We start from the raw sequence: 12,357 nt of genomic DNA on the forward strand, positions 1-12,357 counted from the left end.
CAATCCAGTATTTTTTATCAATGTTTTTCGCTATGAAAAATTAAGTTTCATAAATAATGCCTTTTCCATTAATTAAAAAATGACATACAAATAATTCCAGTATTATGCTATATATGATCACATGATGAAATACGTTCCTATCATCTATGCAAATGAAAGGAAGAAAATTAAAATAAACATCACATCTAATAAATCTTAATTTTCATACTAATATAGATCCGGCTTGCAAAGTGCAAGCACATCTAATATGAAACTTCTTTCTAAATACAAAAAGAATGCAAATGGTTATTGCAGAACAAAAACACAACAAATAGACGATCGATGCTTCTCATATGTGCATCTATGGAAGAGTACATTCCAAGGGGAGTCCTTCAGGGAACCTCCTGGAATCCTTACAGTAGTTATAGATCATCTTGTCCCTTTTAACCCAGTCTAAGACCCCTTGTTGTGTCCAGTCGGGTACTTGGTCGTACCAGTACGTGTAAGGGAAATCCCACTGGCATTTGCTATAATCATACTCCGGATAGCAAGCGTCCACATCAAAATCCTTGTAGTGGGCTGTGAATGGCACCAGAGACCAGTCGGTCTTGACACGGCCACCTTGTGTTGCCCAATCTTCGGCATCCCATATGCTGCTGTAGACCTGCATTGGCTGATCGTGTGGGAACGGCACGCCTGATGCCATGTTGTTTTTGAATACTCTGATCAGTTTACTATCTACAAAGAATCTGAAACGATAGAATGATAGACTGTTAAGTAACTATTCGGAATATATCATCATGATATGTTTTATTCATCATTATATAACCAATAATTAACTTTAGGTAATTAATGGGGTGATTTTTTTTACTTACAATAGGTTTTTAGGGTTCCAAACGAGGGTATAGTTGTGATAATCTGCAGTAGGATCAAACCAGAGGTAGAACTGCTGCTCCCTATTTCCTTCCCCTTGTGCAAATATGTTTGTGTGCAAAATGTAGGGTTGTCCACTGCTATTCCCCAAGAACTCGAAGTCTACCTCGTCGTGTTTCTCGCCCGATGATGCAAACTATTATGACAATTGATACTTGATTGTGAGCATGGGATCATAAAGAAACAGTACAGTATATAGGAAAAGCAATACCTCGTTAATTATATCTTACCTTCTTAATTATTTGCATTTTTTAAGGATTCCAAATTAAATAATACCATGCGCTTCGTCCAAATGCAGTTGGGATTGTAGTCAAACTATGAAGTTCAGTATCTTTCGTGCATCTAAATCCTCACCATATCGACAAAAAGAATCTCTCCATATCTCTCCATGTGTTTGGTATCTCCCTCTCAGAAGCATTAAACATGTTCAATCGTATAATTAATAGTAGGATTTTGTGTTCAGGGTGCATTCTAATAATTTTCTTAACCAATCGTATTGCAAAAGACAAATTAAGGAATTCTTTAAATTATCATTTCACAATTCGTAGAATGATTGAACATCATCAATCATTTTTTTTTCATAAACGAAAGTAAACTGTATTGTCACCTGGTTAGAACTATGAAAACAAAATCTTAAGTTGCATGTTATTAAATAACAGTGTCTCAGAAATGATTATAATAAGGGTATTTTACAGTACAACATAGGCTTCCAGGTAAAACAGATAATTAATTAAGAACATGACTTACATAGAAAGTGGTAACAACTCCAGCTGAGTTGCCTGATGGGAGCTTTATCTGCATAGTGAACCTCCCAAATAGATACTCACGAGATGATGCGATACCTGAACCAGTATTTAAGTCCATCGATAGCGCCAAATCTATACCACCATTTAGATATTGAACGTTATTTCCACCCCAAATAGTATTAACATAACTATAGAAGTTTGAACCACCAGCTGAGACAAATTTTGTTACAGAGGAAAGTGTAACTAGAGTTGCTAGAAGTTGGAAAAATAGTTTGAGGTTACCGCCACTGGGGAGCAATGCCATGGTTTATTTTGTTCTTTGAGAGATAGAACTTGAAAGGGTTTGGGTTTTGGCTTGCTACAAATCTGGTTGGAGAAAGTGCAGGGGAGTAGGGTTTATATAATTTTGGAAGGAGTGATAGAAGGAAATTTGACCGTTACTCATAGGGCATTGGGTTGGCATTGCATGAGATATGGAATATTATATTATGTACTACGAGTTGACGCGTTCATAGCGGATCAGGCAATTTTAATGAGAATTTTTATTTTTAGATAGGTTTGGTCCACACATTAGTGCTTAGAGCTTCAATATAATAATTATATGCACACATACTTATTTATTGCCTATTGGGCTTCAAAAATTATATGCGTACATAAGTGTGAGGAAAATGCACACAAAATTAAGGTCATGTTTAATTGTGGAGTAAATAGTGGATTAATTAAATTACCCTCTACTCTATCTTCAAGGAATCAAACGAGGAGTAAATTTGAAGAATATGGAATAATATTTGAAGTAATCCAGAGTAAGTTATTTCATATGTGGGTCCCGCAATTAGTGTAATATCATGTTGCAATTTTCTCCATCTTTATGAGCTTACTTCACCAAATTCCAATTAAATATAATTATTTTAATCTATCTTAATTCGAAATAAGCAATTTAATATAGAGTAATTTTACTTCACAAACCAAACATGACCTAAGTCTCTAAACTATAGAAATTAAGACATTAAATCCATTTTATATTAAAACATAGATACATAAATTTGAGAGAAATTGACATTTTATGAAGTAAATAAGAATACAATATTCTATTTCAGTCTTGACATGAGTTGTAAATTTATAGTAAGAAAAATAATAAATTTGTAGCGACTAGAGCACTAATTAATTGTTAACTTTGAAAATAACTCTGCTAGCTATGCACTAGCTTATTTAGTAATACAAGTTTTTGAAGTGACTATAATTCAACATGATGTCTTCATTATCAACTTGAATAGCAATAACTTTTATTTTTATACTCGAACTAGTTTTGAATTAAATATTTGAGTTATTCTTATACTCGAATTAGTTTTGAATTGAATATTTGAACAATTATTTTCCCGAAGACTAGATGATATATACCTAATTAGAGGGAAATTTTACAAATTATCCTACTTTCCAAAATTTCAATCAAAATATCCATCTTCTAAAATTATTAACAAAAAAAAACGCCAAAACTGATGAGAGTAAATATGAGGTAGGGGGAGAGAAAGAGAAATGAGGGTCCTACAAAAACAATTTGTTAATAATTTTAGGAGGGCATTTTGATTGAAAATCTTAAAAGGTAGGACAAATTAGTCTTTAAATTTATCTCTTGAAAGCTAAAATTTTGTATATAATTTTTTAATTTTGACCACAAAAAAATAAAAGTGTGAAATTATCCAAAGTAGTTATATATCTAAGTGACTAGGGTATATATATTGGAAAAAGTAATTGAGGGAAAGCAATATATCTGCAACCATCATTTGTCAAACATATATTACGAGGTATATATATGCTCTTCTTGTTTAGGAATGATTTTCATTTTTGAACAAATTTCATAGGAACTAATGTTGCACCAAGTCCACATAGAAGATATTATGCAGATCCGCAACCAAAGGGGGCCAGCTGATACTACAACGGTATAATCTCTAATTTGTAATTAAGGACGCAGAGTTGGAATGTATTAAGCAATTGATTAGCTTAAATGATAAACCATGTGCCAAGAAAGAGTTCAGAGTAGGTCCGATGCCCATCGGACCTACTTTGGTTCGATGGGTGTAGTGACCATTAGATTGCATTAAGATTCGTGCGCTCTGTATTAAAAACCGTGCGAGTCTGTATCAATTTCCGTGCGTACCTATCTTAATACTAATCTTACGATGTTAAAGTTAATTGAACCTAAAAGTAGGTCCAATGCCCATCGTACCTACTCCTATCTCGCCAAGAAAGGGATTTAGTCAAGCAATGTATCAAGCACCACTTTTCCACGTGCTAACATGCATACATTTGCCTTTTCTCTGAGCTAGAAATTTATGAATTGCAATTTTTTTTTTCTTTTCTTTTTTTGAATAGATAAATTTTCTAATTAAATGCATTAGCTTTGAAATTGAGAAGTACTTAACGGTCATTTATGTACCATTAGTTGTGGTTAACTAGATCACTATATTTGAATTATTGTGAAGAGTAATTCCAACAATTAAAATATAATTTTGATAAATATATTCCAACAAAATTAATTACGACACCATGCCTATTTTTCCGTGCACAAATATGTATATGCACATACATAAAATAGAGTGAGGCGGTACTATACATAGTCCACTTTGACCCATACTAAATCTATATCTTCATTTTTCAAAGTTTAAATAAGTTGATCCGAATTCATTATGATTTTCATATGAAAATATTCTCATAGACAAAATTTTATATTTTTTTAATAAATTATATATTTTTTTAAATAGATACAAAATAAAACTTTTGAACGGTCTAAATTATTTAGATTAAGTGGTTTTGTACATATTTTAAAAAAATAGTAAATGAATTCTAAAAAATAAAATTTGGCATTCAAGCACATTTTTATATTGAGATCATAATTTATGATTTATATCAACTATTTAGATTTATTTAAAAATAAATATATGAATTCATAGTACGGACGGAAGTGCACTATATATGTATAGTACAGTAACCTCACTCCAAAAAATATACTATGCATGTATATGCATGTTATGTAAGCGCATAGTTAACTGAGAAAAAACAAATAAGCTACAAATTTTTTTTTTTTTTTTGATAAAAGGCATATCAAATGCCCGTTTCATATATTGAAACGGGAGGTCAAATAAGCTATATATAATCATAACATCTTTTTTTTTTTAGAGTAAGGTGGCAAGTAGCCATTTTACGGTTTTTCATTAATAAAAATATAATTACAAGGCCCAACGGACCATATTTAATCTCAGAATATTAAAAGATAATAATAAGAGAAAGAAAATAAGAAAGGTATGTACAACTCAATTATTACTCAGTAACTAACTGTGTAGTCTATATTAACCATTGCAATATGCACCCCATTGTCTGACTTCAAAGGTGGTTTCACAGGCCAGGATTAATGCCGGTTTGGAAGTTTGAGGGATTAAATAATCATAACATCATAGTATCTGTATCAAGATCAGTTATTATGAGGGATTATGCATCACAACCAGCTTTTCACTGGATATAGGAGAATGTGCACTTCCAAATGCATGTGATAACATGTGAAATAACCTTCTAAATAGATAAAATTCATGATTAACTTATTAGAGAGAAATGTCAATTGGCAGGCTATTCAGTAATTGTCGTTGAGTGCTACTTTTTTATGATATTATACACTTGACTATATATATAAAGTATCTTCAATGCTTATAATCTTTCTGTAAGACCTCGTAAACTGCACAACGGTATTCTACTGTAGTTAAAATTACCTTTTTGACCTCGAAATAATATAACTGATGAACTGGCGCTAGCTATGTTAATTTAAGATATTTTGATCTCGTATGTGATCCTGATAATTAATAACTGCGCCAAAGATTAGCAGTGGAACATTATATCAAATTATAAGTGTGAACTTTATACAAATTTATCTTATCATAATAAGTGTAAAATTGGTAAAAAAAAAAAATTAAATTTGCACATTACTTATTTTTATTTTTTTTGCATATTTCACAATCTATCTTTATTAGCTGGCGCGTTGGAGGCAAAAGTTCAATGACAAACTAAATTATTTTCTAAGAAAATATATCCCAAAATACCAAAATTACTTTGCATCGGCGAAGTAGCATTCTTTAATTACTGCATGCAGGTTCACTCCAGAAGTGCTTTTCCTTTTATGACAAATGACATCACTAAAAAAAATTAAAAAGCGCTGTCGTTGCTAGTAAAAATATAAGGAAAAACTAAAAGATACAGTACATTAAAAAGATTTAATCTACTATACTGTACAGAAAAAGGTCGGGTACATGGAGTACCAAAGTACCAATTAACAGATAGTCAATTAATTAGAAGCCTTTGCGGCAAATGAAATCAATATTCCTCGTAAAAAAGAATCTCCAAAGAGAGAAGCTAGTTTAAGTAATTACATACATTCATACGTTACATGCAACCCTATAACATGATCCAGCTGGCAGTTGAAATTTGGTAACCTATTTTTTATTTTTTTTTATTTTATCTATCTATCTATCTATCTATCTAGTGGCAGCACGTACGACCACCAGGATAATAAAGTAACTGTTCCATGTCTCATGCACGTTTAGCCTGTACATTTAATTATATATATAACAATTGATTTACTAAGCTAGTGACATCGAAAATTTTAAGTAGTATACTGCTGGCTGTTTCTCTCTATATTAATTGCTTGTCCTGGCATAAAAATACAAATATATATAGCTAAAACATGATATAATAATTAATATATCATCTATTTTTAAATCTATTCAAAAGTTGAACTTGAATTCCTCTGAAAATGAAGAAGTTGATAGAATAAATTTGAAGGAATATTATGCTGCCTTGTCAGAAGTACTGATAGTTTTGCTTTTCTCACGATTGAGTACAACTAAGTAATAAAAGAGCAAAATTAGAGAAATATTTTCATATAAAGCTTAAAAACAATATGAACTTAAAACCATTTGAACCTGTACAGTTAGATTGTAGATTTGGCGTGGTCTTGAAAAAAGTATTATATATATATATAATAGCAGAAGTAATTATGATCAATATTTTTTAAATTTTATATAAAACATAAACCCAACAAATACTAACATAAATAAAAATTCAATAGGAATCTCAAATTAAAAGTATTCTTGCACTAGCATTTTATATAATTCAATACAACATATTTTAACTAACAACAAGAATATAATTCGTTAAACAATGTTATTAATATAACATTGAATAAACAATTTTTTTAAAGAAAAAAAAAATATAGACAACTTCAACGGCCATTTTTATTAATACCCTAAAAAAAGATTTTTTTAAAACTGCTCCGACCACCAGGCCCACGGGCGGCCCAGATCCTCTAGCAGACCTCCCGGGCAAGGGGCAGTCTGCTAGGGACCAGACCGCCTGGGGGCCGGGCGGTCCTCTATTTTTTTTTTATAGAGATCTTGATATTTTGATTTAAATAATTTTGTGAAGAACAAGTTTTCTTGTATGCCAAAAAATAAGACATTTGATATATTTATGAAGTGATGTCGTAACTCTTTATAACTTTGATTTGATTTGTTAGTTGGATATCACAAGTTTAAAGATAACACTAATTAAGGACTTGACCTTGATTCTTAATAATTTATTTTATTCAAATATACACAAGGAAATATGGTTAGATTGCATCAATAATGTCAACTTCTTTATTTTTTAGAGAATAATTGAATTATTTGATTATTGTTAACATATACCATTTGCTCGGAGATAGGCAAACAAACACAATAAATAGTAAATACATTTTAAAATAATTATATGGATAATTATTGAATAATCGCTTAGGCTTTTGACTAAACAAAATACCGATCGTTGTATGCCTACTGTTGAATGAAAACTTAAACTGAATTTTTGAGGCACTAAACGATATTTTTGTGAAATTATGATGTTTTGGATGCCCGGGGATTTCCCTCGGGCGATATTCGGATCCATCTCGTCCCCCCCTTTCTGAAAAGTGGTGATATGTGCAAATCTGACTTTCTTAGCCAAAGTTATGATTGTTTAAAGTTTTTTCGAAAGCTAAAATTTGGAAATTCATAACTAACTGTAGAAAAATCCAAATAAATTGAAATTTATGTCAATTCTGTGTATTTTTGAATGCTCTATATGCTGGTGTAATCACTTTTGCAGTTTGGTCCATGTATCAATCCATACTTGCTGATTTATCAGCAAATGTCAAATTTGATATTTTTAGTGCATTGCACTCTATACCAGTGGCCTTTGCCTAGTGGTTGGCTGCTGAGTTTGGACTTGATACCATACTAGAGGTCAATCTAGGGTGCTTTTGCATGAACATAGATCTAATTTGAGGTTCAAACATATTTTAGTAGCTCTAAACTACTGTTTTAGTACCAGAAATAAAGAGAAGAAGATCAACAAGCTGTCAGAGCTTGAAAATTTTGTAATCAAGGCCAAGTCCTTAATTAGTGTTATATTTAGACTTGTGATATCCAACTGACAAATCAAATCAAAGTTATAAAGAGTTACGACATCACTTCATAAATATATCAAATGTCTTAACTTTTGGCATACAATAAAACTTTTTCTTCACAAAATTATTTAAATCAAAATATCAAGATCTTTTAAAAAAAAAAAATAGAGGACCGCCCGGCCCCCAGGCAGTCTGTTAGAGGATCTGGGCCGCCCGTGAGCTTGGCGGTCGGGGCAATCTTTTTTTAGAGTATTAATAAAAATGGCCGCAACTTCAACGATGCATTTAATTTATTTTCAAAACTAAGTTGGTTCATAACATAATTTAGAGCTCTTCTAAAAAATATTTGACATATACATTCAACTAAAAATGCGGGGCGAATCAGTTTTCACCAAATTAAAAAAAAAATCCATATATAACATCTGCATTTGTCTAATTAATATCAAAATCCAACCCATATCTAACCGAATAAATTTTAAATCCATTATTATTTGGGTCAGTTTGATCTGATCGGACGGCCGGGTTGGTCAGGTCCGGTGAATTGCTTGTACTAATTAATCATGCTATTGGGAAAATAATGATAAATAGTGTCAATAATTGAGTGGGTCTATAATATTATGCACAGTACTGATCGATTGACAATATGATATTAAAGTTATCTTGAGTTTTGAGATTTTATTGGTTTATTTGATCCGCTTAATTAGATCTCTATATTGAAATCATGTAGGATAAAATAAAAAATTTATATATTGAGACTTTTTTGTCCACATTAAAATGATTTCTACCATAATTTTATGATCTATAATCAATAAGTTCAGTTCTTTTGCATTTACTTGATAGCTGCTATCAAGTCTTTAAAAAAAAAATATTATTCTTTCTAATTTTAAATATAAACATTTTTTTTTTCATTTTTTTAGGAGGAACTTCATTTGAACTCACATGCATGAGTGTTTCACATGGTTAGATGGTCTGAAGTAGATCTGTGGACCAATGCATGTCTGTCACCTAATGAGCAGGTTTCATTTAAATCTCCCAAGTCAATTATCGAAGAACCGTGTTCGATTTTGCCCAGGCAAACCGTTTTCCTTCATCTAATATTCAATGGATTTAATTAGCATGATTCTAAGAATATGACCATATTAGATGGAAATAGTTTCTATGGTAGTCCGATCGACGTCGGCTAATGATCGTAGATTCGTAGTGTCCTATTGGAAAACAAAGAGTATACTTACGTGTGTTTTTCTATATATATAGTTGATGTTGTTGGAAATATTCCGATAATTTTTTTATACAAACTAGGCTATATATTCTAGATTTGGGTCAAACAAAATACAGAAAATTAAATTAAGTATTTGTATAAAATTATTAGACAAAATTAAGTTCAAGAAAAGCTTCAATTGTAGATCAAATATTAAAATTGTTCTAAAAATAATATATATAGCTCCCTGGCATATAAAGTTATACTTTTATCCGTCCTATTTTGGACAAAAATTTATTCTTCTTTTTGGCGGCACATGCGGTCCCATATTTAGATGTTAATTGATTCGTAAAAATTAATACCGTAATCTGGAACCTGTAATTATCAAATAATATAACTAATATAGAAATTTGTAGGAGATTTCATGAAAATTAATAGAAGCTAGACAGACGCTCCTCCTTTCGTGTTACTCTTGTTTTTTTTTTTTTTTTTATCTATAAAAATCAAAATCAAAAGAATTATGTTCTTGTTTCTTCTGAACTATTAGTGTAAATTGCTAGAAAGATTGTGCTATGCATGCTAATTCATTTGAAAAATGTCAAAATTAATGGGGATAGCCACTAACGACATTAATAATTAATCTAAAAAAATATTGTTATAGAAGTTTTGAAGATTCATAATTAATTAAAATAAATTAACAATATACTTTCAATTTGATAAACTTATAACATTGTAACTAATCAAGAGTTTGGCTAATATAACATCAGTGTCATTTCAGCCTATATAACACCAACTCTAAAACCTATCAAATCGACTTCGAACGACTAATCCAAACCGTTCAAACCGATTTACAAAATGAATTAGCATGCATAGCACAATCTTTCAAACTACAGGAATGTTAAATACACTTACTATGTATTGTGATAGGGATCAATACACCATCTTTCTTGGGATGTTAGCTGGGAACATTGGTGCGGTACGAAGATACCTCCTCAATAAACTACAGGAATAATCGTACGGTCATCTGAAGTGGATTGTTGATTACAAATTTACAATTACCCCCCACTCCCCAGTGTGAGAAAAATATTTCCCAAGTATTACACTACTATCGAAAATTCACCTAGCTACAAAGTTGAAGTGGATTGTTTGTTTACACAAACAATGCAGCTATTGGAAGTTCACCTACAAATTTGAAATGGATTATTTGTTTATTCAAACAAACAATCCCTAAGTAGACAAGTAGTACTAGTTTTTTCAGTATATGAATCTATAAGTTACCTATGTTAGACTATAAATTTGACCTAGTATATATTAAACTAAAACCAGTAGATGTCCATTATTTATAATGGAGAGCTGAGAAAAACTTATTGCATGGTGAGAAGTCAAAACAATTAAAGTAGCTGGCGAACGAATTTGAATTTGAATTATTTAAAAGCTGTAAGCCTGGAATCATCCAACCACAGATCCAAATTGAGTACTTATAGTGTATTCCAATTGGGTTACTTTGTTGTTGTGATTTTCACGCAAAAAGTACCTACTTTGTTGTTGTGATTTTCAAGCACAGAATATAGTAATTGCATTCATGATATATAATCGATATAAAAACAAACATCAATGTAAGTAAATATTTTGACAAAATAGTATGAAATTTCTTAAGCACAAGGGCAAAATATATATCTCAAAATAACTGTGCCCTTAATTATCTAAACTTCATATCGAATTTGAATCCAATAAGACCCAATAAACTGACGAATGTAGTTTTCAACATTTAATTAGATCTATACATGGACTTTGTGGTGCTTGAGGTCCTAATTTCGATTCTCGGAATCGAATCAAAATCTGCTGTTATTCTAGAGGAATATCAGGAACCTGTTATTTCAATTCCAACAGTTGATTTTCAGTTAGATTAATTCACGCATGAAAAAATTTCTTTGTTGAGATTCGCATATAAAAAAATTTGAACGGTTGGGATCAGTAACAGGTTCCTGTTATTCCTCCATAATAACAACATATTTTGATTCCTCGGAATTCCCTTTACCAAAATATATTCCAGGCTTCCAAATTAGCTAACAACAAGTGGATATCCTCTGCCGTGCAGTACGCACGGACGGACGGATTAATTTCCAGTATGAAATTTCAAAGATTGATGCAGGTATATGGAGTCCAACAAGACAAACATATATTATATTTATATATTCATTGATCTGTTAATTGAAAGATATACACTTTATTTTACAATGTTGGATAAGCAAAAGTTTGTTGGAATTAAAGTTGCTTCTTAAAGAAGTGTTTTGGGAAAATAACTGTACAATATGTAATACAACATGCAACAAATGAATATTTATTTTTGCTATATATGAACGCTGCATATAGAAAAGGCAAACTCTCCGGCTCACTAAATAATGGGGTGGGAGTTTTGTCCAAACGGTTTTGGACAAAGTCTCATCTAAAGTCGGATTTGAACCGTTCGATATGCATCAAAATTTGTATAAAAATTCAAATTTAAGGAGCCATTTAAACTTTGTTCAAACTCATGCTTAGACGTCCGATTTATATTGATACGTTTAAGCATGACTTTGAATGACAATTTGGACAAAATCCAATCCCTAAATAATGGGCTTGTGCCGCCTATAATCAGAGAAAGGTCCAAGGGTGTGTTTCCTAGATGTAGTTTTGGAACAAAAGTCAGTCTAGGCCGAGACTTAAAGCCCATCTATTCTACCAATATCTGATTAATTTTTATTTTTTAGCAACGACGCTCTCGTAATCCCTTATTAGTTTATGACTTGTATGTAGGAGTGACAAAAAAATTCGTACTTCGTTATTCGATTTGAGTTTGATTTGAGTTTAATTCAATTCAAAATTAGTTCGTTCTGAAACAAATCAAACTAATTTTGTTCGAATCTTATTCAAATCAAACTCAAACTGGATATAATTTGTTTGAAATTGATTCACGAACTATTTAGGTTCGAATCTCAAATAATGCAAATAATGGATTCAACCATTAATATTTAATAATGCAAGAACCAAAATTATATCAC

General features: G+C 31.1%; 1 protein-coding gene across 1 annotated transcript; it reads right to left on the reverse strand.

Annotated features, from left to right (window-relative positions):
* Nucleotides 1-187: 187 nt before the first annotated feature.
* On the reverse strand, nt 188-1,920 carry LOC144564964 (putative xyloglucan endotransglucosylase/hydrolase protein 12). Its single transcript, XM_078314572.1, has 3 exons — nt 1,660-1,920; nt 855-1,048; nt 188-728 (listed from the first exon to the last, which is right to left on the reverse strand). Exons 1-3 carry the CDS (start codon nt 1,774-1,776, stop codon nt 341-343), a joined length of 699 nt encoding a protein of 232 aa, XP_078170698.1. The 5' UTR covers nt 1,777-1,920; the 3' UTR covers nt 188-340.
* Between the last annotated feature and the right edge of the window lie 10,437 nt (nt 1,921-12,357).

This window comes from Carex rostrata, chromosome 14, assembly GCF_964058835.1.
Source record: "Carex rostrata chromosome 14, lpCarRost1.2, whole genome shotgun sequence".
In the NCBI taxonomy this organism is placed as follows: Eukaryota; Viridiplantae; Streptophyta; class Magnoliopsida; order Poales; family Cyperaceae; genus Carex; species Carex rostrata.